Below are 26,678 nucleotides of genomic sequence, written 5' to 3'. Positions count from 1 at the left end.
AGCCACCCACGTTCCGGGAGTCCAGAACAGGGGGGCGGACTTACTGTCCAGGGGTGTATGTCACTACGGGGAATGGTCCCTACATCTGGCGGTGGTGGCCCAGATTTGGGACAGATTTGGCCAACCGTGAGTGGACCTGTTCGCTTCAGAGGAGAACACGAAGTGCCCGCTGTTCTTCTCCATACAAGGAGCGGCCCCTCTAGGGCTGGACGCCCTAGCACACAGTTGGCCGAGAGGGCTGTTGTATGCATTCCCCCCACTGTCCCTGATTTCTCCCACATTGGAGAGAGTGAGAGCTCAGGGCCTAGAACTGATTCTGGTGGCTCCGAGGTGGGGCCACTGGATATCAGAAATAATGCCTCTCCTATACGGCCATCCGTGGCAACTACCACTACGCAGAGACCTGCTGACACAGGCGAAAGGAGAGATATTTCACCCTCAGCCAGGACATCTGGCTCTTTGGGCTCGGCCCGTGAGAGGCTGAACTTAGGCACTGTGGGCCTCCCTCAGCGCGTGATTGACACTATCCAGGCAGCTAGAGCCCAGTCAACTAGAGATCAGTATGACAGGAACTGGCGGGTGTTTGAAGAATGGTGTGAGACGGCCAATGTGGTGGCTTTCGAAGCCTCGAAAGTGCACATTTTGTCCTTTTTACAAGAATTAATGGACAAAGGCAGGGCCTTCAACACAATTAAGGTCTATGTGGCTGCTATCTCAGCATGCCATATAGGGTTTGAAGGGAAACCAGTGGGGGAAAACCGTCTGTTACGTCAGTTCATGAAAGGTGTTAGACACCTTCGACCGATCCCAAATCACCTGGTCCCAACCTGGGATTTGGCTGTAGAGTTGGATTCATTGTCACAGCCTCCTTTTGAACCATTGGAGGAGGTGGACATGAAGTTCTTATCGTTTAAAACAGCACTATTGGTAGCACTGACGACCACGAAACGTGTCAGTGATATCCATGCACTCTCGGTGAGCCCAGAGTGTATGCGTTTCTTAGATGGGGGACACAGGGTCATTATTAAACCTAATCCGGGGTTTATACCTAAGAATCCTTTGGCAAAATGTGTTCCTGTCGAGTTGGAGACGTTCTCTCCTCCTCCGTTTTCATCGACAGAGGACAGAAGGTTACACAACCTTTGTCCAGTAAGGGCTCTAAGAGTGTACACAGACAGGACTAAGGTCTCGAGAAAGTCGGATCAACTGTTTGTGGCATATGCCCCAATATCAGTGGGAAAACCCATAACGAAAGTAAGGCTCTCCCAATGGATAGTGGAGGCCATACAGATTTCTTATACCAGTAAAGGAATGTTGCCTCCCGAGGGGTTAAGGGCACATTCTACAAGAGGTATGTCCGCATCCTGGGCTCTTTGTAGAGGAGTCTCGATTCAGGGTGTTTGTACTGCTGCAAGTTGGTCATCACCTTTGACCTTTGCTAGATTTTATAGACTGAATGTGGCTGCATCGTCCCTGGGACATGCTGTCCTCAGTGTAGCTTCCAGACATGGGGATAACCCTTAAGCTGTGATTTCGGGATAACAATCAGGGAGTTTATTATGTTCCCAGTGCGAGTCACTGAGCGTAGTATTAATTATAAGAACTATAGGTTACAGACGTAACCCCGGTTCTTTAATAATACAAGCGAGGTGACTCGCCAAAACGCCCTTCTTGTTTACTTCAACAAGAAGGTGCAAATGTTATCTTGAATGAGGGAGTAAACCACGGGCTCCTGCATAATAAGGAGGGAGGGTGGGCCATGCAGGGACCACGTGGTTTACACCCAGCCAATTAAATTGTCTGGGAGCTTATCATATAATGCTTCTGTGATCACGCCAGATGGTGCTCTTTCCCAGTGCGATACACCTCGCTTGTATTATTAAAGAACCGGGGTTACGTCTGTAACCTATAGTTATTTCTTATGGCTCCACTTTGGAAACAAACGTATAGCTGCTACAGTTACAGTATTAAGATCAACATTTATATCAATAGATATACTCAGTAACATAAGCATTAGAAATAGCCAAAATAAATGTATTGTAAAGTATTTTTTTTAACTTAAACTGCAGTGAATGTGTAAGCCCCGCAGTTTATCAAATACATTAAATTTGCATGGTATTGCAGACAGTTGCACCCAAATTGCGATTAATCAGCACTATTCATCATGAGATGAATTAGCCTAGGCTAATTCATCTCATGATGAATAGTGCTACTGGTCACAGTGGTCAACAAAATTAGGTTGAATTTGCCATTTCAGTTTTTGTTCTTATTTATTTTGGCCTAGTTATCATGTTTCGTTTTTTTGGGGCCGTTTTTGAACATCTTTATAGATGGCCAAAATAAAAACATTCTCAAACAAAGATAGGCCTACATTCAATGTTACCTTCGATCGGTCCTGAAACGTGGAGCCTTCGACTTCAAGACAGATTGATGGTGACTTTTAAAGTTCAGACTTGTTCAACCCTAATGTTTCAACCAGAAAGTGAATCATAACTGGCACCAGTGCCAACCAACCCATAACTCTATGGTGCCACCCAGTGGAAGAATGTATGAATTGTATGCATAGACTGTAAAAAAATAAATAAAAAAAATGATTGTATGACGTCTGATCCATGATCCCATAAGCCAGAGGGACGGTCACACTGTGATTGGAAGCTAAGGATTGGAAGCCATGTGTGATTTATTGTCACAATTTGATTGAATACTTTTACTGGTGCAAAAGATTGGCTGTTTTTTGTACAAGCTTTGATTGATTGATTGATTGAAATATTTATTAACAGTTTGTAGAATTTACAGTACATTTTAAGCACAAACTCAATACAAAGACTGTTAACTGTGAGTGGACGACCCAATTAAGCATTATTTACACTTGTTTACAACAGGGTCCACATTGTTCAATTCATCAAAACATTTAGAGACATACAAATAGACACTTCTATGTAGCTAAAGAACAGAACAGGAATTCATCATATAGGAAGCAAAAAGGGAAAAGATACATATACAGTGAGGGCCGGGGAAATGGGGCGGGGGGGATTCAGATTTGACAGAGGCCAGTTTCGAATTGCAGCCATCCGTAGGTGCCCTTTGAGAGCGGTTTTGAAGGAGTCAAGGGATTCACATGTCTTAATGACTGTTGGTAGGGCGTTCCACATTTTGGTGGCATAGGAGCGAAAAGAATTTAGTCCCTTGTTTGTGCTCACGAAGTAAAGTTTAATAAATAGTCACTGCACAAACATGTAAATACCATAACTCTTTATGTGGACACTTGGCAGCAATTATAATGTGTTTGTTTACACAAAATACTAAATAGCCTTTGATACATTATAATGTTCAACTATTATTATTAACGGTTAACTCACAAGCAATGGGATCGTGATCCCGTCGCAGAAATGTGACGCAACAAGATACGTCAACGTCATCAACCTCAGACGAACGGCGGAACTTCGTTCACAATGGTGAGAAACTGAGCGTGTTTTAACGTTTTAATGTTTTATTACAAAACATGAGATGAGATATTTAGTCCGAATAAATTACAATATCATTCAGCCCACTGTAATTACATGCACGAAATCATTGCAAATGCGTTGGTCGGTTGGTTTACTTTACACAGACTACCATCCTCTCTTCCTTCTGTCCTAGTAGTTCTACCTTTGGTTGTATTTGTTTATTAATTATTATCGTCTCAGTGCTGTCTAATTGAAAACTTTGTTTTCAGCTTTTCTACTCGTTTTTCAAATCTCTGGTGGGGAAAGATGTGGTCGTGGAGCTCAAGAACGACCTGAGGTCAGTGCACATGCCGCCACCACCACCGTGTGTGTGTGTATGTGTGTGTGTGTGTTTGTGTTTTTCAGTGACCATCTGGTGACAGATCACCTCCTGTACACAGCACATGAAAATAAAGCCTCTCATAACTTCCCTGTTGAAAATATGTAACCTATGATATACAATTAATATTATTTATTATTCATTCCAGCATCTGTGGAACACTTCACTCCGTGGACCAGGTTTGTATACAATTCACTCACTTTGCTTATTTCCTTTTGTTTTATTTTCTGTAAATGTATCTGATATTAATGTTTGTTTTCTCTTGTGTGTTTCAGTATCTGAACATCAAGCTGACAGACATCAGTGTCACAGATCCAGAGAAATATCCACACATGGTACGCTCAGCTTTACATTCACACGTCATTATACAATACTCTTCATGTCTTCAATTAAAATAATTATCATGCTTATTGGTTGCAGCAAGAAATTTAGATTCTATAATCTGGTATCTACAGTAAATTGCAATAGCAACCTTTGACCTGCATAGCTCCCGTTTAGAATATGCGCTAGCCCTACAAGCAGAACCCAATGCTACTGAAGTTTCTGACATTTTTGTGACCCAGATAGCATTGGGTCCTATTCCACCTCCACCCTGCCACCGGGTACGCACACATAAATAAACGTAAATACCTTCGGATACGTCCTTCTACGCTCTTTGACGGCTTTTTTTCGTTTGAGGGCTTCTGCATGTGTTAACTATAAGTACCTATAAATACCGCTGCGAATATCTCCTGTGGCGCGGAAGCCGTTAAGTATTTTGTTTGACCGATTTGGTCGCTTTGATTCTTCTTTTCCTTCCTTGTTTATTGACACCTCATTGTACCGCCTATCTGGCTAGCTAGTGGCGCTATAGCTATGACAGAGCAGATCAGAGGCAGGAACGTAGCCGGCACAATCCAACCCCGCAGCGGGAGGCGGTACAATTGGATGTCAATAAACAAGGCAGGAATCAAAGCTTCCAAATCGGTCGAACAAAGATTAAAAATACTTAACGGCTTCCGCGACACAAGAGAATTCGCAGCGGTATGTATAGGTACTTATAGTTGACAGATTCAGAATAACTCAAACGAAAAGAAGCCGTCAAACGGCGCAGACATGACGTTAACGACGATATTTATGTCCGCGTTCTATCATTTCAATACGAAAACACAGTAACGCACGGGGACCCTACGCAAAGCGACATCCAAATTTCAGAAAAGCTTTACGGAGGGTTCCGAGAGGGGCTAAATATGCGCATAATGCAGGAGGCAGCAAACTAATCACTTGCACAGAATTCACTAAAACTGAACAGATACAAAGAGGAGCTTTAATGAATGCCAGTCACATCAGTCAGTTTCATCAATGGTTGCGGTGATTTAAAGCTTTATAAACCAGCAGTCTAGTCCGTAATCTCTGTTTTTAAGGAAACGGTTTGTGTTGATGCAGCCAGTCCCGAGGTTGGGGCATTGAAGTGTCGGTACCCTAGGGTCCCTGATTAACCCACTCTCCGTTCACGGAGAGCCGTGCCGCCGCTTGAGTGTTGGTGAGATGTTTCAAAGATGCATTATAAAGCCCTGCACACACCGTCTGCGAACGCCGCGCGTCAAAACAGCCGCCTCCGTTATTTTCAATGAACCTATCGCACACCGGCGGCGTCCGACGCGCGCTGACGTCTCGCCTGACGCGCCGATACACCACTGTTCTATTTTCCAGGCGTTGCCGCGCCTCTGCGCACCCGGTGTGTGCAGGGCTTAACACAGCTATAGGAGACAATGGAAACGTGTGCGAAACAGCATTAACCGCCGTATTTACTAACCTTTTTTTTTTTTTTTTTTTTGCTTCACTGAACTTCTCTCCTCTCTCTTCCTTGACTTCCTTATTGACTTCCCATTGTACCGCCTCCCGCACCGAGACTCAGCCTGTGCACAGCCTGTGCACTTCCAAAGGAAGCTGTGTTTTGCGTCATTTCTGTGTTTTTAGTCAGCTGGTGGATGGAAATGAAGCTCCACCCATGCGGCAGAATGCCGCTGGGGAAAGCTTTTCTGGGAATTTGTGGGTGGAGCTTCATTTCCATCCACCAGCTGTCTAAAAACTCGGAAATGATGCAAAACACAGCTTCTGTCTGCGCATGGAATCTAAAGTGTGCTCAGACCCACTGGCTAGCTGTGCGTCCTAGTTGCTGCCTCTGATTGGCCGACCGCGTACATGCAGAATGTTTATAATGCTGTTGTGTCGCGGGAAGTGAGGAAGAGAGATTTTCAGAGAAGCCAAAACTTCTAAAAATACTTAACGGCATCGGCGGTTAATGCCGTTTCGCACTCGTTTCTCACCAACACGGCACCAACACGGCGCGGCTCTCTGTAAACAGAGAGTGGGTAAATCTGCGTCCTATGGAAAGTGGAATACGCGATCAGGAATCCTAGTGTACCGAAGTCCAAACTTCAGAAAAGGTAACCGAGGGTTCCGAAAGGGCTAAGCACGTGTAGTAAGTTTCAGATGCTTTTTCCTCCCAGTGTGGAAGAAATAGCTTTAGGATGTCTGTTTACTGTGATCTCTACCTGTTGAAATATATACCTTGGTTCATGTTGTTTCAAAGCATTTGTCCCCCCAAACCACACCTCCTTGATTGTGCAGCTGTATCCCCTCAAACCTAATTTATACTTTGCCGGAGGTGTTGCGTGCAGAGAACAGCAGTCCTCCAAGCTCACAGCGGCTGTATCCACGTGACACGACGCAATGTGAGCTTGTATGTCAGCTGTTCTCGCTAGGAGCGTCTCACCAGCCAACAAGAGGTTGAATGAACTGAAACCAACGCTCCCCAAAACAACAGGTTTGGGGATCTGTTGTGAATTGATTACATGAAACTGGCACCTGTCAATGTTTGTAAATAAGAAACCTGTCTGTATGATGCAATCTCAGATTCCCCTATGGGAATTCCAATACTAAAAAGCTGCGACCCAGAGGAATGGCAGATCATGGCACCCTCTAGCGGCAGTGATCATGTCTGTGCTCTATTAAAATAGATCTGCTTTTTTTTGTCAAATTAGTTTTTATTAAGAACAGGTTATACATTATTATATAATTGGTAGTGGTACAGTTTTAAAAAAAACATTTTTATGAAAAGAAAGACCAAGAAAGCCCTCAGTCCCTCCCACCCATACTGCTCGTAGATCTTTTTTCGAAGGTTTTTGAGGGGCTCCTATATATGGCTTTAGCACCCGTTGCTTAAACAAACATTATGTTGTAATTGATGTTGTAAGATGATAAGAGCGCCCCTCACTTCACACGGGAGTGATTTTTGTATAATGTTTGCCTATAATTGCATCGTATGCCCCAAATAGGGACGCCGGGGTTAATGTAGTTAATCGCCTTCTTTACTCGATCTTCAGAACTCCACAGACTCCATCTTAGCCCGTAGATATTGCCGTAGCACTAGCCTTGACGACTTTACAGCCATACAGTATGGTAACTTTGGTAACTTTTTTATGTAGACATAGCACTCTATAGTGTATTATTTATGCATTGTTTCATTATATAGATATTCCACTGTTAGCTTCCACGGTTCTTAGCTTGCGTATGAGTCTTGATAACCTTTTATGTATTTGATGAATTGCCATGTTTTTGTTCTTTCCTGTAAGTCGCTCTTGATTATTTAAGACTGTGCTAAATGCCTAAATTGTAAAACTGACTGGATAACACATATTTTTATCACCTTTTCTTTACTTTTCCCCAGTTGTCTGTGAAGAATTGTTTCATCCGTGGGTCTGTGGTCCGATACGTCCAGTTACCTGCAGATGAAGTAGACACACAACTTCTGCAAGATGCCGCTCGCAAAGAAGCAATGCAACAAAAACAGTGACATGCTTGCAGGGTTGGGCTGGCGCCAGGAAGTGACAACGTCTGCAGGGTGGGGTTGGGGACTCGAGGGGTACAACGTTTGAGTTAATGTGTTGCGTTAATGCAAACCAGATATGTGTCAAATATGTCGGCGTTGTCGTGAAGCAATAAAGGCCATTACCCAATTATGCATTCCTAGTGTTAACATGACCCAATTATGTACAATATGTTGGGGATGGGATCTATGCCCGTCGGTATCCCCACACATCCCCTGTGTGTTCTTGTATCTCACATCTTTCAAAGGAGTGTAGGATAATGGCCACTACTGCTTCAGCTATATTTTGTTCCCTGCATATTTGATACTTTTGTTTTTGTGTAAATTGTTGTGCCACAAACAAGATGTGACTGCAAATCCATGTATCCTGAGTTAACATCTGTTTTAATGTCTATTTCTTGCAAACCACAGTGTTACTTGTAGTGTAAAGATTTATCCAATTATGACTTGTGGGTTTGTAGACATTTTTGTTTGGTTTTGTTTTTGTAACAACATTGTGGTTTGGCAGATCAGTGCATGGCGGTGCACAAGGGTTCCTTCATTTTTGTGCCCATCCTGAGACATTTTGTTTTTGTGGATAAATTGTTAAGAGTTAGGTTTATAGGTTTTTCACGGTTTGAAATAAAAGTACAATTATTGATATAAATTGTCTTTGTTTATTCGACTCTGTATTTCTATTCACATGGAAATAACTTTGATTTGAAATTCTGACATTAGAATTATGATGATCTTTTCTTACTGTTTTGGCCATTAGTTAAGAGGATTATTTAACGTGTGAATATATGTGAAATTATGCTGTTCATCCATGGAAATATTCAGCATATATATATAATAGAGCCTTGATCTATGTATACAATGTTAAAGATTAAACGGTGCATCTGGGCTGATGAAGCATGAGCTTTATTTGCACAGACAACTAGAGCCACTTCCATGAATGAAGTTGAAGAAATTAGTCAAAACTGTAACAGATAGTTGATTGTAGAACTGAGACCATTTTTAAAATGTTCCCATGTGCTTGTGTGAACGTGTGAAACAGTAGACCATTTTGATGATTGCAACCATGAGAAATGTCCAAAGGCCTATGTGGATTCTATTGTCTTCCACATGTTTCCAGTGATTGTTTATGTCAACACCAGAGAAGATGTAGAATGAGATACAGATACTTATATGATGAATTCCTGTTCTGTTCTTTAACTACATAGAAATGTTTTGATGAATTGAACAATGTGGACCCTGTTGTAAACAAGTGTAATGCTTAATTGGGTCGTCCACTCACAGTTAACAGTCTTTGTATTGAGTTTGTGCTTGAAATGTACTGTAATTCTACAAACTGTTAATACATATTTCAATCAATCAATCAAAAACGGAAACTTGATTAATTTAGCAGGTATCACGTAAGGATAAAACAAAAAGAGTTTGACAGGGGATTTCTGATGTTACCCTGACATTAAGGACATCATTCTAAATGCCATTCATATAGTAATACTAGGGCTAAAGTCATAGTTGAATGTTACAAATTACCTTACACAGGAAAACTAAACACTACACACTTTTCCTCCAGGAAAAAAATAATAATCATAAGATGTGAGGAGTGCGAAGAAAAGGAGGGATTCTGAAACGTCATCTCGCATTGTATCCACTTACTGATATAACATGTTTTTTCTCCATTGTACCTCCTTTTTGATTATATAGAAGTGTAGCCTATATTTGTACGTCTCTAAATGTTCTGATGAATTGAAAATGGTGGACCCTATTGTAAACAAGTGTAATGCTTTATGGTGTCGTCCACATTTAACAGTTTTTTGTATTGAGATGTACTTGAAATGTACTGTAATTCTGCAAACCGTTAATAAATACTTCAATCAATCATCACCAACATGAGTGACATGTTTACTTTGTCTATTTAGACATCCCTACCTCAATATGTAACTGTTTTTAATTTATGTTTGTCTCATTGTCTATATTATATGTCTTTGCCTTACATGAAGATTTGTTTATGTATATAACCTGCATATCTTTAAATTGTTTTATATAATGTATGTAATGTAATCTCGTCAGCATTGAAAATGAGGGAGAACCTCAATTGCTCTTTCGAGAATAAATAAAGGTTTCAATTCAATACCGTTATATCAGTATGATAGTTTAATCTGTGCAGTATGCTATAAAGTTAAATATTCTCTATGCAATTGTATGATCTGAATAATCTTCATGCATGCTCAGAAACCACTGAGGAGTGACATAGAAACGTTAAAGGTTACTTAAGTCTCATGTTGCAACGGCACTCTGCTTAGTAAGTTATAAATAAATTGAACGAAATACCTTTCGTTTATGGGTAGGTTTCCTTCAAAACCTAGCTGCAGAACATTATTTTATGTGCTCCCAGGACAGAAAATTCTAGAATTTTGCTGTCCTGGGCTCTTGGGGGTGACGTAGGAAGCTACGCCCACGCCGTATAAAGCGGACGTGGCTACGTCATCCCTCATTCGGAACTTTTCTTCTGCTATAGAGAACAGAAGGGCGTTCCACGAAAGGTATTTCGTTCAATTTATTTATACAACCGTGGTTACTAAAGTAACCTTTAACGTTGTATTAAATAGAAATTTCACGAAATACCTTTCGTTTATGGGACTTTATGAACTCCCGTGAACTCCCGGAACTTCCAGTGGGTCCCAGGTAAGTCTTTTGGGAGGGGCTCGGACCCTTTTAGGTCCAGAACCTAGTCCTTGTGGAGAACAGGAGGCAGCGCTATGCTGCCCTGATGTTCTACTGAGCCGCTGCGCCCAAGACTGCGTGCGCTAACGAAGGCGCTGCCACATCTAGGTTATAGTATGTAGCGATAGTCGAGGGTGTAGACCAGCTTGCTGCTGTGCAGACTTCCTGAATAGAGACACCCTTGTAGAGTGCCCAGGAAGCTGCCACGCCTCTCGTGGAGTGGGCCCTCAGGGCTTGAGGGGAATCCACTCCTTGGCTAGTGTAGGCCAGACGGATGGCTTCCACTATCCAGTTGGAGATAGTGACCTTCGTGACAGGCTTTCCTTTGGTCCTGGCACCCCAGGACACAGAGTTGGCTTCCTTGTCTGAAGGGAGCCAGTCTATCCACGTATATGCGTAAGGCTCTGACTGGGCAGAGGCAGTTTAGCCTCCTGTCCTCGTCAGAGGCGAACGGCGGGGGGTGGAAAGCCTGTAGGTTCACTGGCACACACACACTGAGAGAGCGTTTTTGGGAATGAAGGCGGGGTTTGCTTTTAGGGTGACCTTGGTCGACCCGTCATTGAACCTCATGCAGTCTGGAGAGATCGAGAGCGCATGTAGGTCGCTGACCCTTTTTGCCGTCGTGAGGGCGATCAGGAGAGCCACCTTCAAGGTTAGGAGCTTGAGGCTCACTGTTTGTAGTGGTTCAAAAGGTGCTGTAGCCAGAGCCTTTAGAACCAGGGACAAATCCCACGAGGGGACAAGGGATCTGCATGTCCTGTGTTCCCTGCGTACATCCTTCATGAACTGTTTTACCAGCTGGTGCTTCCACACCGTCTGGTTATCAAGGCCCGGGTGGCAGGCGGAAATTGCTGCCAGGTGGACCTTGACTGAGGAGAGGCCTAGACCGTTGTCTAGGAGCTCCTGTAGGAATGTCAGGACGTCGATCACTGAGGCCTGGTAGGGGACAACTTGGTCTGGTCTTCGTGAGCACCACTGCTCGAAGACGCGCCAGGCTGTGTCGTAACGGTCCCTAGTTGACTGGGCCCTGCCTTTCTGAATTGTTTCGATAACGTTCAGAGGTAGGCCCACTGCGGTCAACATCACCCTTTGACGGGCCAGACCCATAGGTCTAGGTCCTGGGGGTGAGGGTGAAAGATCTCCCCTCTCGCTTGGGAGAGGAGATCCGCTCGAAGAGGAATTTTCCACGGCTGGTCGTAGAGGAGGGGGGTTATTTCCGACCTCCAGACCCCCCAGGACGGGGCTATTAGGAGCACCGTCAGACCCTGAGTCCTCACTCTGTCCAGAGTGGGGCTGATGAGGGATAGCAGGGGAAAGGCGTAGAGAAGGGTTTTAGGCCATCGGTGTGACAGAGCGTCTAGCCCCGATGTTGATGGTCCTGTGATTGCGAAGAAGAGGGGACACTTCGTGTTCTCCTCTGTGGCAAAGAGGTCCACCCTGGGTTTCCCAAACCTGCTCCAGACCTGGGACGCTGCATGAGGATGTAGCGACCAGTCTGCGTAGCGGAGAGGTCCTCTGGACAGCAGGTCTGCCCCTGTGTTCAGAGGACCTGGGATGTGACACGCTACTATAGAGAGAAGGCGTATGTTGCACCACAGGATTAATTTCCGAGCCAGCTGATGAAGACTAGGGGACCTGAGTCCGCCTTGTCTGTTGATGTAGCACACGGCGGTGGTGTTGTCTGTCCTGACTAGGACGTGGCAACCCCGGATGCACTGCTCGAAGTGTCTCAGAGCGAGAAAGACCGCCATAAGCTCCAAGTAATTTATGTGAAGGGCACGTAGTGGCCCCAACCATAAACCTCTGGCTGTGAATCCTTCCAGCGTGGCTCCCCAGCCTGTCATGCTGGCGTCTGTGGTGACGACTTTCCTGATCAGAGGCTTTCCCATAGGGACGTCCTCTGACCGCCATTGAAGGGCTAGTATGCATTGTGACGTCACTGTTACCTTCTGGTGGCGACGGTGCATTGGTACATGTAGAGAGCCTATCCATTGTTGGAAAGGTCTCATATGTAGTCTTGCTAGGCGGATTAAATAGACCGCTGAGGCCATTAACCCCGCCATCCGGAGGCATGCATGAAAAGGAATCGAGCGTCCCCTTTTGAATGATGCCACGCACTGCAATGTTGCCTCTATTCTCTCTCGGCTCAGGCGGGCCGTGTAGGAGATTGAGTTCAGTGTTATGCCTATGAAGTCTATTGACTGCGTCGGCATAAGCATGCTCTTCTCGTGGTTTATTAAGAACCCGAGCGAGGTGGCTGAGCACGTGATGTGTGTGCGACAGTGCTTCTCGTGGAGAGTTTGCAAGTAGGATCCAGTCGTCCACATATGTTGCGAGACGGATTCCTTGCTGTTGCAGGGGAGCAATAGCTGCCACGGTGCATTTTATGAAAACTCTCGGACTCAGAGACATTCCGAAGGGAAGGACTGTGTATTCGTACACTTTCCCTTTGAACCCGAAGCGCAGGAATTTTCTGTGCGGGGGGTAAATCGGAATGTGGAAATATGAATCTTGCAGATCTATTGACGTAAACCAATCCCCCTCGCGGATTAGGCGCAGGAGGAGTGGTGGTCAGCATTTCGCAGCTTTTTCAAGTGACGGTTCAGAGCTCTGAGGTCTAGAATGGGACGGAGTCCGCCCCCCTTTCTCTTTACCAAGAAATAACTTGAGTAGAAACCGTTCATTGATTGATCGGGGGACACCTCTGTGATTGCGCCTTTTTGCATTAAGGAATTGATTTCCTCTTGTAAAATGGCGGCTTTCTGCCCGCTTGCCTCTGAGAAAATAATTATCCTGGAGGTGGGTGGTTTTGAGGCGAACTGTAGTCTGTATCCTGTCTGAATAGTACGGATGATCCACGGGGAAGCCCCGGATATCCGCCATTGTGACATGTAAAGTTGCCCGAACGGCCAAGGCTCCAAGAATCGACAGTCCAAGAATGTAGATCTTTTTTGGTATTTTATTTACCTTAAAACACAGAGTGACCGGCCCATGCTGGATTTGACTGTGCAGGCAAAAATAATACTTCCCGAATAAAGACTTACAATACACTTTCAAATAACAGAAAGTAAGAAAACACTTGACAACTCAACTAAGGAAAAACAACAAACCAAGAACTTAAGAAACTGAAAACAGGCTATGCCTTCCTGGCCCTGCCAGCTCTCCCCTGGAGTTGTCTCCTTTGTTAGTCTCAAGCCAATCTGAGAATCCCATCGTCAAATATTCGGGAAAACAGCCTCCCAAACATTTCCACAAGCCTCCCTTATATACCAGGTGAGACCCCACCCACAATGATTAGTAATTGGACCAATCTACTCAAACCAGGTAAACCATGACCCATGAGTTAGACCAACTATACAATTACACATTTAGAGTCTGAATGTTTTCCAAGGTATCACATCAAACACAACACAATTATGATAGCATTAGGCAACCCAGATAAGTAGTACAGTATATGATGCTACACATAGCCACACCTCCAAGGAGCTTGATGACAGTCAATTAATGGGAGCAGCTGTGCAGTGTGCGTTTGTAATGTTCAATTTCACATTGTGGAGTCTTCTAGTGTCTATAGGGCACGGGTTGCCAACTTGCCCCGTGACATGACAGATGACGTGACACCACGATGACGTGCACCACGTGCACCACGATGACGAGCACAGGGAACTGTGCTCGTCATCGTGGTGCATTGCCTGCCTAGTGCCTAGGGGGAGACTTACCTTGTGTGAAATGTCGCCCTCTAGTGGATTTATCTGGTAGTGAGGAATCTTTTTGGCGTGGAGTTTCTGGCCTGTGCCAGCCTTTGCTGACACAGTGTGGGTTATCTGTCCCACTGGGCTTTTGCCCTTCAGAGTTGGTTTTATTGTTGTTTTTTGTTTTTTTGTTTTCTTTATTGAACAACTTAAAACAGGTACATGTGGTGAATTGCACATTTGAACAACATTTTGGGTCTGTACAGCAGTGTTCACAGCACTGTGTACAGCCCATTTTAAGCGCTTTAGCGCAGGCTCTGAGGTGAGATCCGTGATCCCCCCCTCTGGCCCTGAACTCTGAGTGTGGGGAAGATGACCCGGCCCGGACAGGTCATTTACGCTTCCCCTGGCCTCGGCCCCTGGGAGCGCTCTTGGCCTTGTAGGGCGGTGGAGAGGTGCGGCGGTCTGCTCTGCCACGTCCTGCAGGGTGTCGCTGTCTGTCTCCACTCCGGAGACAGACTGGAGAGTGGCCATCTCGTGGTTCAAGCGGCGTAGCTCTGCGAGGTCCTCGGGCAGTTCCGCCAGCAGGACAGGAGTGGACTTCCGTCCCATCTCAATGAGGAGGCGCTTGGTAGAACCTTGGAGAAGTGCTCCTGCGTTGAGATCGCTTGCCGCTAGGGACATGTGTCCGTACTGCCACTTGTTTATTTTTGAGGCCTCCCTCACGCTGCTGGACAAGAGCTGAGGGTCCTTAGAGTGGTGGTCCACTCGAGGAGCTGCCGGGTTGGCCAGGTAGGCCGCGATAGCCGTGACCATCTTTGGCATGACGTTCATGGCGAGGTCTATCTGGCTCTGATGTGGGACGTCGTGGGGCCCCTTCACACTGGCCGTGGGTGTAGCTTCCTACGTCACTCACCCCCAAGAGCCCAGGACAGCAAAATTCTAGAATTTTCTGTCCTGGGAGCACATAAAATGTTCTGCAGCTAGGTTTTGAAGGAAACCTACCCATAAACGAAAGGTATTTCGTGAAATTTCTATTTAATACAACAGAACTCTCTTTCAACCTCTCCTTTTGACTAAGGGCCGATTAATACTCCTATTTTACCACTGTTTCGGCGCTGTAGTGCCGAAATGATTTCGGCTCGTCAGAAATTTTCAGTAGCACCGCGAAGAGCCGACTTTAGGATGGTACCCGCCCCCCCGAACCTCAAATGATGTCACATTGTAGGCTCTACAGCGCCGAAACGACTTTTATTCGGCTCTAAAATAGGAGTATGAATCGTCCCATAGTCAAATACCACTAACAGTGTGCAGAGGCAATCTGGTGTGCCTTAGGATTTTGTGACAGGCACACATTGTAATAACTACTATCCTTTTTTTTTTTTTACTGTATCAGTATTTTGTGCCAATTGTGCACACACGCTCTGGGGTGTGGACTGGCAGAGGCCTTCAAAGATGCTATGGCTCATAGATCTTTTCAAATAATTAGTGTGATTTGGTCAGAAAATCCCTAGCAGCTGTGTACTCAAATTTATGAAGATTTTTATACTGTCCTGATTACACCTGGTTCAATTGTTCTTCAAAGGTCAACGCTTCACTCAGAGGTTAATACATAGAAATTCAATACCTTTATTTTACATTCATACATCAATAAGGTTGTACAATAAGTTTAATGTAGTTTAAAAAAGAAAAGCTCAATCAAAAAGAAAATCCTGAAGATAAATTTACAGCTCAAGCAATGATGAATTTGCATGTTTAGAGACGGAGCATAAAAACTATATACAAATGCGCACGCACTCCCACACACGCAGGAATTTAGGACAAGTGGTGTCCTTGAGTTGTACCTTAATAGAATTGGGCTGAATGGAAATGTATTCAGTCACCATAGATAAAGGCACATTGAATACACAGTGTATGTACAGTACAAACAGATTGACACTTACACGACTTTACTGTAGGTTCTAGAACAATGACCAAAACTGTAAACCTTCACTTAAGAAAAAAATAAATCACATCAATACAAATACAATTGAAGCAAAATATTTTCTTGGTCATAACAAAGCAGTACCTTGAAATGCATATTTCAACACTTAAGTTGCAGATTGGCTCTGCCAGCAGAGAGCAATCACATAGATATAATTACACATTATGTGACAATAGTTATGCAGTTGCCCACTTAATGTATGTTGACAGTTGGCAACAGCAGTAATGCCTCATGCAAATCCTTTTTTAGTTTGAAGAGCAGCAGTCTGATACGATTTAGAATAAAACCCATTGTAATATCAATTGAAATTATACTTTTGTCCCAGTCTCTTTCACACGAGTATGGCAACTTGACATGTTCTACATGTACATAGATAGAAATGTATAGACAACTATTTTATACTGCCAGAAATTCCATTATCTTAAAATATATGTACCACCCGTCAATCAAAATTTCAATACTTTCAGAAAAGTAAGTTCTTTGATATAAAATACTGTATCCTCAAAAAAATGGATTGTTTACATTCCATCCTTCAACAAAATAAAGCTTCATATACGTACCTTCAAAGCTTAGAAACACTCCCATAGCTATATATTCATATTTATATAGAAACAATAAAGTGACTAAGATGCCATAAATGGCTCTATGTTCACATGTAGTGGAAACCCGTTTAGATGGCATTCATTGCCAGTTAATTCCTCTTTTTTAAATCTAAATCAACACAGTGTGGCACTACAAGTTTGGATGATTGTACAAGTTGGAGAACTTCAAATGCCATGGTCACGATTGCACCCATCCCATTGTTCAGCATGTCTTTGTCAAGTCTGTTGGCATGTCCGTGGTAGACAGACGGTATTGGATCTTTGTGTTTGTAATGGCTCCGTGCTTCTGTCGAAGATGTAGTCGTAGCTGACTTTTGTGACGGAAGTGCAAGTTGCATTTCTCACACTGGTGGGGGAAAGAAAAAAATCATGAAAAAGGTACATTATAAGTTTACTGTATGTATACTACTGTATCTGAATAACTGTTTTGTTTGACTACTACTCGACTTACATGATAGGGCTTTTCTCCTGTGTGTATACGCAGGTGACTCTTAAGTGTCTGCAGGTGACGGAAGCGTGTTCCACAGATCTCACATGGATATGGCTTCTCACCAGTGTGAATCAACACATGGGCACGGAGATGAGCAACCTAAAATCACATGTGAAAAGCCATTAATCAATGAGAAGAAGCTCACATATAGCTCCTGATCTTTTAAACTATGCCAGGTGCACAACTGTGACAACAAAACAAACGGGTCAGCACACTCATGGATCCATCATCTTCAATGTATAGAGAGTATGCACCAGGACACGCCCCCCTCATCTAGACTGAGTGGCAAAACATTGAGTAGCATGGAGTGTTGTAGTCTGGAAGCGCTCGTTGGAAATCACTCAACCGTCCTGCGTACCACCTGTTTCTAAATGTCACATAATGCAGGAGGCAGCAAAATGTTGAGTTATTGAAAACAAGCACTTCCAAACTCTGACAATAATCAAATGCAGGGCATTTCTTGACAGAAAGTAGCTCATAGCGTTTCTATGGTAGATGTTTATGAAACAAACTTTGCAGTTAGAAAGAGGATAATTCAAGCTTTTCGTACAGCTGCAAGCCTGCAATGTTGGTGAGTTTAACATTGATTAATGCAATCAGACAGGACTTTTCTGTTTGGATGAATGGGCTGTCAAAGCCAGAAAGTAGTTTTTTGCCACTCAGTGGGCATTCCCGCATAACTTCCAGGTATGATGATGTCACACGCATACCCTCTATTGAGGGCAAAAACTGAACACTTTGTCTTCAATACATTGAAGATGATGGATCCATGTGCGACGTGCGTTAGCATTCTGTTTTGTTTTGTTAAAAGCCATTAGTCTCTACCTTATACAGGGAAAAAAAAGAAGGAAATCCAAAACCTTAAGTATAGTATTAACATTGAGCTACCTCAAGAGGGGCTCACCTGTACAAAACGAGCTCCGCATGTCTCACATTTGTATGGCTTTTCTCCTGAGTGGATTCGAGTGTGGGTCTTGAGGTTAGCTGGTCGGTTGAACTGAGCGCCACAGATATTACAACGATACGGCTTTTCTCCTGAAAACATAGCAACATTTTCAGTAATAGACCTAGCAAGAGCACATGCCTTCAGAAGAATGTGCCACCATTACCACCAATAGATACAAAATAAAATAAATCCAAACTTAAGTTTGTTGTTGTTCATGTTACCTGTGTGAACCGTCTTGTGGCTGGCAAGGTTTCCCTTGTAGCGGAAAGCTGCCTGACAACGGTCACACTTGTATGGCTTGTCGCTGTGCATCTGAAGCATGTGTTGTTTAAGGGCTTCATCGTCAGCAAACTTTGAGTCACATTCGTTACAAAAGAATGTACCGTTTTCTGTTGAGGGTGGGGATAAAAACACCATTGAATTGATTTAAACGTTTTGGAGTAAATTAATAATAGTTTGTCGATTTATATTAGCCAAAGATGGAATTTTGTATCTTGGAATTTTGCACTATAAATCAGTCAAATGTTCTCACCACAGCTGGAGTCAGAGTATTCTGAGTGCAGTTCTCCCATCTCCTCTGTCAAACGAGACCCTGATGTGTTGGGGCAAATTTCAGAGTGCTGGGGAGACTGAGAGCCACAGGAAGAGCAGTTCCTCTTGTAGTGAGAAGGATGGCTGTCACCATTCCTCTGTGATCCTTCCAGTGCTCTGGAGAACATAGAAAAACAAATAGTACACATGTGATAGAACTGTCTTACAAATAAATGGCACCCGTACTGACCACAGACCACTGGAACTCTAAAAGGGCAGTAGCCTACATTTCAAAAGCATATTTGTTTTTTGATCACTTGAACTCTATCGCCCCTTTTTAGCCCCCTTTTAGCGCCCCTTATCTACAAGCTCACAACGTGGCAGAGCTTGTAGATATGCTATTTTTTGTTGAAGAGATTTCTTGGGCAATCCAAGTCAACTAAGTACATAGGGTTTAAATGTTGTCTAAGGCAGGGGTTCTTAACGTTTTTGTCTGGGGACCCCCGGAAATGCTTTGTCCATGTCCTGTGACCCCTGCCCCCTCCCCACCCCCAATACAAATTGACCGCTACAATAACCATAATAATAGAGAAAATACATCATAAAAATTAAGGAAAGTGTATGCATGTACTATGTGTACTGATATAATAAATCATTTGGCGACCCCGCCCCCCTGGTCTAAGGTACAGCACCACCTTTAGCTGGAAAGGAGATTATTGAAAAGTTCATGTGTTTAACATTATACACATTGGGTAAATGTAAACTGATGAAAGTAATCATCCTGTTCTCAGTGTTAATTTACTCAAGAGTGTAATAAAGTTAAATTGACAGGGGATCTTGCTTTGTATTTCAATTTTCCAGTAACATTCAAAATGAAAGACACAATCATGTCATTTCACAGAGGCTGTGCATATTGCGCCAGTGACTAATAATCGATCTTCGCTTGCTAGCTTTTCAACTTTGATGAAAGTGCAGTTCTGCGTCTGTAAGATTAGAGCTCACCTGTTAATGAGGCTGTTGAGGCGACTGGCCTGGGGGGCCGGTAGATCCTCGCCATGCTCGCTACTCTTGGTTGTCGTTTGCGGGTCAAGGTGCTCTTGGTCATTGGGGTGGAGGTAGGATGTCAGACCGAGGCGTGGGGGCGAGCGCATCCCAGGATCCCGCAGTCCATCGGCCTCGTCCTCCTTGGACGTCTGGTTGAGCACAATGAACTTGTACTTCTTCCAGTTGCGGGCCTTGGGGTCCTGCGTCCCTTGCGGGGCTTGGGTGCGGGCAGCCTGGGAGAGGCCGGCGTTCTTGCTGCTGCTCGACTCTGTGGGGGAGTTGGGCTGGCAGTCCGATTTGAGCGGGCTCTGCGGGCTGTTCATCAGGCTCTTGCGGCCAGCAGAGGAGGCAATCCCCAGGGGGTAATGCTGATGAAGCATGTCCTCCTCCGTGGGAGGAGGCAGCTCTTTGCCCATGTCCTTCTGCTGCTGATGCTGCTCCAGGGACAAGCCAGGAAACGTGCGCTTCCTGGGGCCGAGACCAACAGACTGGCCGAATCCCTCGTGAATCTCCTTCCTCATCTCGTCGTCTCTCCCTACCTCCCTAGAGGCGTAGGTGGAATGGATGATGCTGGAAGAGCTGTTGCTGACTGCTCTGGTGTAATCGGCCCTAACGGCACTGTCGTGCGGAGAGCAGTGCTTGTGAATGCCACCCTTCGCCAGGTCTGTAAAAGTGTTTTTGGCGTCTGTCAGCTTGCAGAGAGGGAAAGGGAATCCCGGCATAGGAAACTGACCGTAGAGATGATAGTTGCTGGGCGTGCCGACCCCACTGAACATGTTCGAACCATAGGGCCTCCCGTCCCTGAACTGGGCTACGCGGCCGTGCAAACTGTCAACTACGTCATGGGGTCGGTAAGCGTGGACATCCTGAGGTAACACCAAGGGGCTAACCAAAAACTCATCTCTGGCCAGCTTGACGGACGGATCACTGTGGAGAAAAATGCAGAGTGAACACAACAACGCTGAGGAGCGTGCAACAGGTGTCAGACACATTTTACCATTGGGCTCCATGTCAATCAGAGAACAGGCGCTACGACCACTTTGTTCACCAACCTGGATTTGATGAATCTGTGGCAGGTGTCCACAACATGGTCCATCTGCAGGTATATGGCTGTGTTCATGATAGCCATGATCAGGCTCTCTTTCAGCGTCAGACGGGATGTGTACATGAACTCTAGGAGAATGGCAAAACCCTCCGGGTCCACTTTTTGGTCCAGACTGATGGCGTTAAGGTTGCACTTGTGGGAGTCGGTAAAGATTGTGTAAAAGAGCCCACTGTAATCATCAAACAAAAAGGAGAGATAATGGTCAGTCAATTAGCTCTCAAAGCAGTTTCTGAAAACATTGCTCTCATCAGACTTTACACACATGCATGACAAATTCTACACACCTGCAAGCCATGAGAACAGTCTTGTGTGCACGGAACTGCTGTCTGTTAACCAAGATGGTGACATCTGTAAGAATATCCCTGCTACGCAGACGGTTCAAGTTGAGCAATACATCACTTGCATGGCGTGTGAATTGTATGCAGCTGTCGGCTGCGCAAGCCATTTTGTCAAGATCTGGAAAGAAAACATGATATACTTATTAATCCACTGTTCCAAGTTTATGTGTTGGTGGTGGAAAGTGGGGTGAGAAGGAGTTATGGTACCCAAACCATGTGAAGACCCAACGTTTGATAAAGTAATATTCACCAATTAGCCTATTTACTGTATAACCACTCTTGAACTGTCAGACTGTGCGAAACGTTTGCCAGAAGGCGGCGCCATTCTACTGCCAATAACATTTACAGAATCAACCACCGGTTGACAATTAGTAGCTGCTGTAAATGTTTCTCATATTTTACACGCATGGAAAGTTACGTATTTGATATACATACAGTGCGTGATAACGAACATAAACCTGCCAGTCTTATCAATGACAAATATAAAGGAATGCATTGGACATGACAGCTGATGGTTTTAAGTGGGTGCATCTCCTATGTAATTTACTAATTTTCTAAATTAATATGAAAATATAATTTTGAGAACAGTGCCATTTAGAGAGCCAACAATATATGTTCCATTTCTCACTGGATAGCTTAAGCTACAACAAAAAGGGTGTTTAGCATATCATTTTGACTTTTTCTGGAGTTTCCATTCGGTGAATGAGGCGACGATTTGACACAATTTAGGATGAGGCAGACATAATAAATGACAATGTTATGGCTGACCAGACCAAAATTACCATCACATTGTTTTATAACATCTAAAAATGGCACAAGATTTAAGATTAAGTGAAATAGGCACAATTGGGCAACATAGCCCGCGTTCATGCGTAGCCTACTGACTATGACCGATATAGACACTATAGGCGACTGTTTATCAACACAAAGTTGTAGACAGGCCTATTTCTTAAAACGATTAACTGTATACTATTGAGAGGCGTCGTTTTACAAACTCAAAATAGGAGTAGATTCCATAACAGACAGATTTACGAGAGGATCTGCTCTGTTCATTGCCAGGAATCTAGCCTGCAACTGGAAGCACTACGAAAATAAAGTTAAAGAGTTGAATACAGCATACATTTAAATAATATAATGCAACCTTAAGTTAAATAATCGAATACAGTGTAACTTACAGTTAAACCATATAATGCAGACATGTAGTCTAAACCGATATTGATTGATCCAATATCTTGATACAACAGCTATTTTAAGCGATATCATAGCAATTTTATTCTCACAAATTAACGTTATCCCTCATTATCATTGACCGTTTTTGACAGTTTTAAATCCAATCCACTTCACTACCAGCTACATTAACGGTCACATTTCAATTAAGCGCTGTTTAATTGGAGTGGGTCGCAGCGTGCCAGCCAGGCTGTGCACAGCGATGTGACTAAAGTTAAGTGCGACAATGTTTCTTCTTGAGCGGAGGAAACATTGTAGCAGATGTGAGCTCCAGTGTTTCCGCTACAATACATTGACCTAACGTCAGCCACGGGGCTTGTTTCATGCAACCAAAACTAAAAACACCATCTAAAGGATGTTCTCCGGGTGCATTTGGTTCTATTTGTACACTCTCTGAGTTAAATATAATAGACATGTTGCCAGGAAAGTTCAGCTTTGACATGGACGGCGGGCGAAGATGCCGTCAGATGCGTTAAAAAACACAGCGCTGTCAAAGCAAATCAGAGCGCAGCTAAAAAGCTTTAGACACAACAACAACACCATGCACCATCACATATGTAGGACTGTTACAAGTTAACATTCTGTAAAAGCCACTAACTCCAAAACGCATCTACGGCTTTTTGTTAAATCTATCCAAGTGATTGCTCTCGATTAAGATTTTGGCTTTTTTTTTTCTATTATTATTACGGCGTCATGCCCGATGGAGAGACGGGTTTACTTCCATTCCAATTTCCAGCCCACCAGAGAAGGACTAGTGCAACGCGATCTGATCTGTCAACGCCACTGTCACTGTCACTAGAGAAGGAGCCATTCAACAGTATGGATCCTCATTCAGCGCAGCTCCTGTCTCCTAACGTGCAAAAACTGAACCTCCAAACACAAAACCCAAGATCACACGCAGCCGCACCGGGCTCTTAGGATAAGAAACATTTTACACTAAAATAAAAAATTATCGGACACATGAAATGCAATTTAAACATAGCAAAACGAAAAAACATCAGCATTGAGGTGACAGTTAAAGTCAACTACTTCGCGCCAAATTAGAGGAAAAAGGGAATTTAAAAAATCACCTGGTAGTGCTTTCCTAGAAACTTCTTGCATCACCACTTCTAAGAACCCCAGTTCTAAGAATCATCCGTGCTCAATTCTCGGAATTTGAGTCTGCGGTCGTACCACTTTGACAAGGCAGGGGAGAGTCCTTTTTCTCACGGGGTCAACACGTGAACTCTCGAAAGTGGACAAATAGGCGCATCTTGTGCGCAGGACTTTTGTAACGGTTATAATAAATTATAATTATCCAATTACGGATAGAAAATTATTTGTTTTTTCTGCATTTTAGGATAAATTGTCTTTGTATGTTCTGTGTCCCCCCCTTTTCAATTGGTTGCGTCCAGACATAGGACGACAAGCTGACGACGTAGACGGTTCCTTAAGCCCCGCCTCCTAGGTTCTCAGAAGAACCAAAGCCTGGATTTGTGTTTCGTTGCGCGGCGAAAATAGTCGAGCTACAAGCCCACGACGCGCGAGCCGCGCAACGCGTCGTGGGCTTGTAGATCGGCCATATTCGGCGCGTTACACCGTCGTGCGACGAAGTGTAACCTGTCTTAATTCATATTCCATGACATAAGCACATGTCCCTGCGCCGCTTTTGCCCCGATTGAAACACATTGGATGCCATGTATCATGCTACACTGTACGCTGGATATCTGATGTATTTCTCAACCTCATGTGGACGGTTTTTTTCCCTCTCCTTTTCATTTTTAATCTATTTCCAGTCTCCTGTCTTCAAACAAAGCTCCGGACTGCTGCGTATCATCACTGTGGGTTTGTCGTAGAAGGGAATGGGATACGGAATAAGGATCATGAAATGTAGCCCATAACTGCTGCGGCTGTCGATGTATGTACTGTATGTGCGTGTTTTACACGTTTAAAGGGTGCGCTGCATCCATACCTACTATGATCCATACTGATACTGATACTAGAAGAGGATATTTGGCGAGTTTTGGAGTAGCCGATGATGCCGATCTGTCAGATTCGTGGCGAGAAAGTGGCTGATGTCCTCGGCTCGGACGATAATAAATTGGGTTATTTTTCTTCCTTTTTTAAAATGTATTTATTATATTATTTTATATTATTATATTATTTTAAGCTAGCTATCGAAAGCAACGTCAAAGACACGTATGAACTGAAGCTATATGAATTATGTTAGGCCCATATGCATTTAAAATATGCTCCTTTTCAATGATATGATATTGTATGCATTTGAACTTGTTCAACAGGTCATTATGTCAAGGTCAAACGGGTGTGGGGAAAAAGTAGAAAAAAACGTACCACATACAGTATGTTTACTCCAACAACACCTGTGGTATTATTATTCAACAAGTTAAGGTGTGTAGGCTTCTATTAACAAATACAACTCAACTACTATAAAAGCTCAACAGAGCTACACCACTTTGGCCAAGTAGGCAAGTGTACACACCTATCACCTGCCCAAATTGTATGTGTATGTTATATGACAGTATAAGACTATATGACAGTAAGACTATAGCCTATACCAGGGGTGCCCACATTATTTTGACTTGAGAGTTACTTTCAAAATGACCATATCAACAAGATCTACCCACCCAAAAAAATATTGATTGCTGAAAATAGCGGCGCTGGCGTTACATATAAGACAAACACACTTGGAATGGGAAATAGAAAGGGGGGGTATAGTTTTTCTTTGTAATGCTATAATGATGTTTGTGCAACACTCTTGAAAACAAAGTATTGCATTATTGTTTATTGGGAGGTGAGCTGACGGGCCTTTTTTAATGTCAATCAAGTAAGTCACCTTTATTCAAGTGGCAGGTACAAATTATATATATATATATATATATATATATATATATATATATATAGTGTTATTCCTGTATATCCTTTGTGATCTACTGTAGATCACGATCTACCCCTGGCCTATACTGTAGGACAGTCTACCTAAAGAAAATGTACTTGAGTTTTTATTTAAAAGTATATTTGGATACTTGACTTTAACTCCATTACATTCTACAAGCTACAAGCTCACAACGCATCACAGTGTGAGGCATTAACTTGTAGTCGATGGTCGTAGCTCTGATATTTCAATCACTCATTTATTGGAAAATCTCTGTAGAAGTTTTGCTGCTTTCACGCATATGATTCATTTATAGTTAAAGTGGAAAAAGTCCTGGAAAATGAATTGCATGCATTGCTGCAGAATGTGTCCTTATGCTGCATCAACTGTCAGAGCTGGACATGAATAAAAGCGGGTATTTATTTCCCAGTCTACTTCTTAATAGTGTTTTCTCTCTCTCTCTCTCTCTCTCTCTCTCTCATTCTAAAGTTAAATAAGGGTATAAAACATCTTGTTGTGGAATTGAGGACTTAAGTGAAATTACATAGTTTGGGTACATATTTTACAAGACAAACTAACTGGATTGATTAAATTGATAGCTGGATCACCTCATAACATTTGCATAATTAAAGTTTCAGTAGTAGATTTGTTTTCTCACCTTGGAAACTGGTTTTGTGGTGGTTCCATGCCACTGATTGGCCCTCCTCTCTTATCCTGTTGACTCCTTGACTCAGAAGGAACATTTGCTGAGCTGAGAAGAGAGCACAAAAATGAAATTAACCCTAGCATCCCAATCCTGGCCATGTCATAATAGGTGAACATTCAGTGAAAAACAACGAAAATAACAGTTCTACAAGCTCACAACATATTTTGATGATGAGATTTGGTGTAGCCCTAAACAGAAGAGTGAAATATAGACCCCTGGGGATAGAAATATCCTAAAAAAAGGATCATATTATAATCTGCTAAATCTGGGACTAGACTATTTGACATTCAATGTTATTTTTTCACAAATGAGTCTTGAAAAATGGGGGTCGTCTTATAATCAGTCTTATATTCGGGACAATACGGGTAGGCTATATTCTACTTTTGTTCAAATAAAATACAGAAACAATTTAATCTGCAAACAAAGTAGAATGAACAGTGTAAACAATATGTACATGCAGACCATGCAGTGAGAATGTACTTCAAATGGATTGAAGCTCAAAATAGATTTAATACTGAAATAAATGTTTGTCAGCGCATAAAGAATATCATATACTATACTACAGATATTGCACTTTAGATGTCTTAAAATGACATTGTGAAAGTTCACATTTTGTATTGGGATTGGTTCAAACCACACAATATACAAACTACTAATTTAAGATAAATATTTTATACTCGAGAAAGGAGACTTCCTTTTATCTCTGAAAGGTAACAAGTGAAAACAGGAAGAG

General features: G+C 43.2%; 2 protein-coding genes across 3 annotated transcripts; one reads left to right on the top strand and one right to left on the bottom strand.

Annotated features, from left to right (window-relative positions):
* Positions 1-3,414: 3,414 nt before the first annotated feature.
* smx5 lies at positions 3,415-8,345 on the top strand. Its single transcript, XM_083766289.1, has 5 exons — positions 3,415-3,455; positions 3,716-3,783; positions 3,974-4,004; positions 4,101-4,160; positions 7,538-8,345. The coding sequence occupies exons 1-5, from the start codon at positions 3,453-3,455 to the stop codon at positions 7,661-7,663; spliced, it is 288 nt and encodes a 95-aa protein (XP_083622415.1). The 5' UTR covers positions 3,415-3,452; the 3' UTR covers positions 7,664-8,345.
* A 7,387-nt stretch (positions 8,346-15,732) lies between these two features.
* bcl6aa (BCL6A transcription repressor a) lies at positions 15,733-23,490 on the bottom strand. Of its 2 annotated transcripts, none has more exons than XM_083768215.1 (9): positions 23,438-23,490; positions 21,087-21,258; positions 20,750-20,971; positions 19,656-20,624; positions 18,655-18,830; positions 18,344-18,511; positions 18,081-18,211; positions 17,138-17,275; positions 15,733-17,032 (listed from the first exon to the last, which is right to left on the bottom strand). In XM_083768215.1, exons 1-9 carry the CDS (start codon positions 23,466-23,468, stop codon positions 16,889-16,891), a joined length of 2,151 nt encoding a protein of 716 aa, XP_083624341.1. In that variant the 5' UTR covers positions 23,469-23,490; the 3' UTR covers positions 15,733-16,888. The 2 variants fall into 2 exon arrangements, with proteins under 2 accessions (XP_083624341.1, XP_083624342.1); XM_083768216.1 differs by lacking the exon at positions 23,438-23,490 and adding an exon at positions 23,055-23,097.
* Positions 23,491-26,678: the final 3,188 nt, after the last annotated feature.

Source organism: Protomyctophum parallelum (assembly GCF_964188405.1).
Source record: "Protomyctophum parallelum genome assembly, chromosome: 6".
Taxonomy (NCBI): Eukaryota; Metazoa; Chordata; class Actinopteri; order Myctophiformes; family Myctophidae; genus Protomyctophum; species Protomyctophum parallelum.
Note: the sequence above shows the minus strand (reverse complement) of the source record. Positions and strands in the feature narration are given on the sequence as shown.

What these genes read in the sequence shown, in the direction of transcription:
- smx5 (XM_083766289.1), top strand. An exon ending in CACTTCACTCCGTGGACCAG is followed by an intron (nt 4,005 to 4,100) that starts GTTTGTATACAA and finishes TGTGTGTTTCAG; the next exon opens with TATCTGAACATCAAGCTGAC. An exon ending in CAGAGAAATATCCACACATG is followed by an intron (nt 4,161 to 7,537) that starts GTACGCTCAGCT and finishes ACTTTTCCCCAG; the next exon opens with TTGTCTGTGAAGAATTGTTT.
- bcl6aa (XM_083768215.1), bottom strand. Translation starts at nt 23,468, where the DNA reads ATGCAAGAAGTTTCTAGGAAAGCACTACCAG. An exon ending in CACAGATTCATCAAATCCAG is followed by an intron (nt 20,625 to 20,749) that starts GTTGGTGAACAA and finishes TTTTCTCCACAG; the next exon opens with TGATCCGTCCGTCAAGCTGG. An exon ending in GCGGAGCTCGTTTTGTACAG is followed by an intron (nt 17,276 to 18,080) that starts GTGAGCCCCTCT and finishes ATGTGATTTTAG; the next exon opens with GTTGCTCATCTCCGTGCCCA.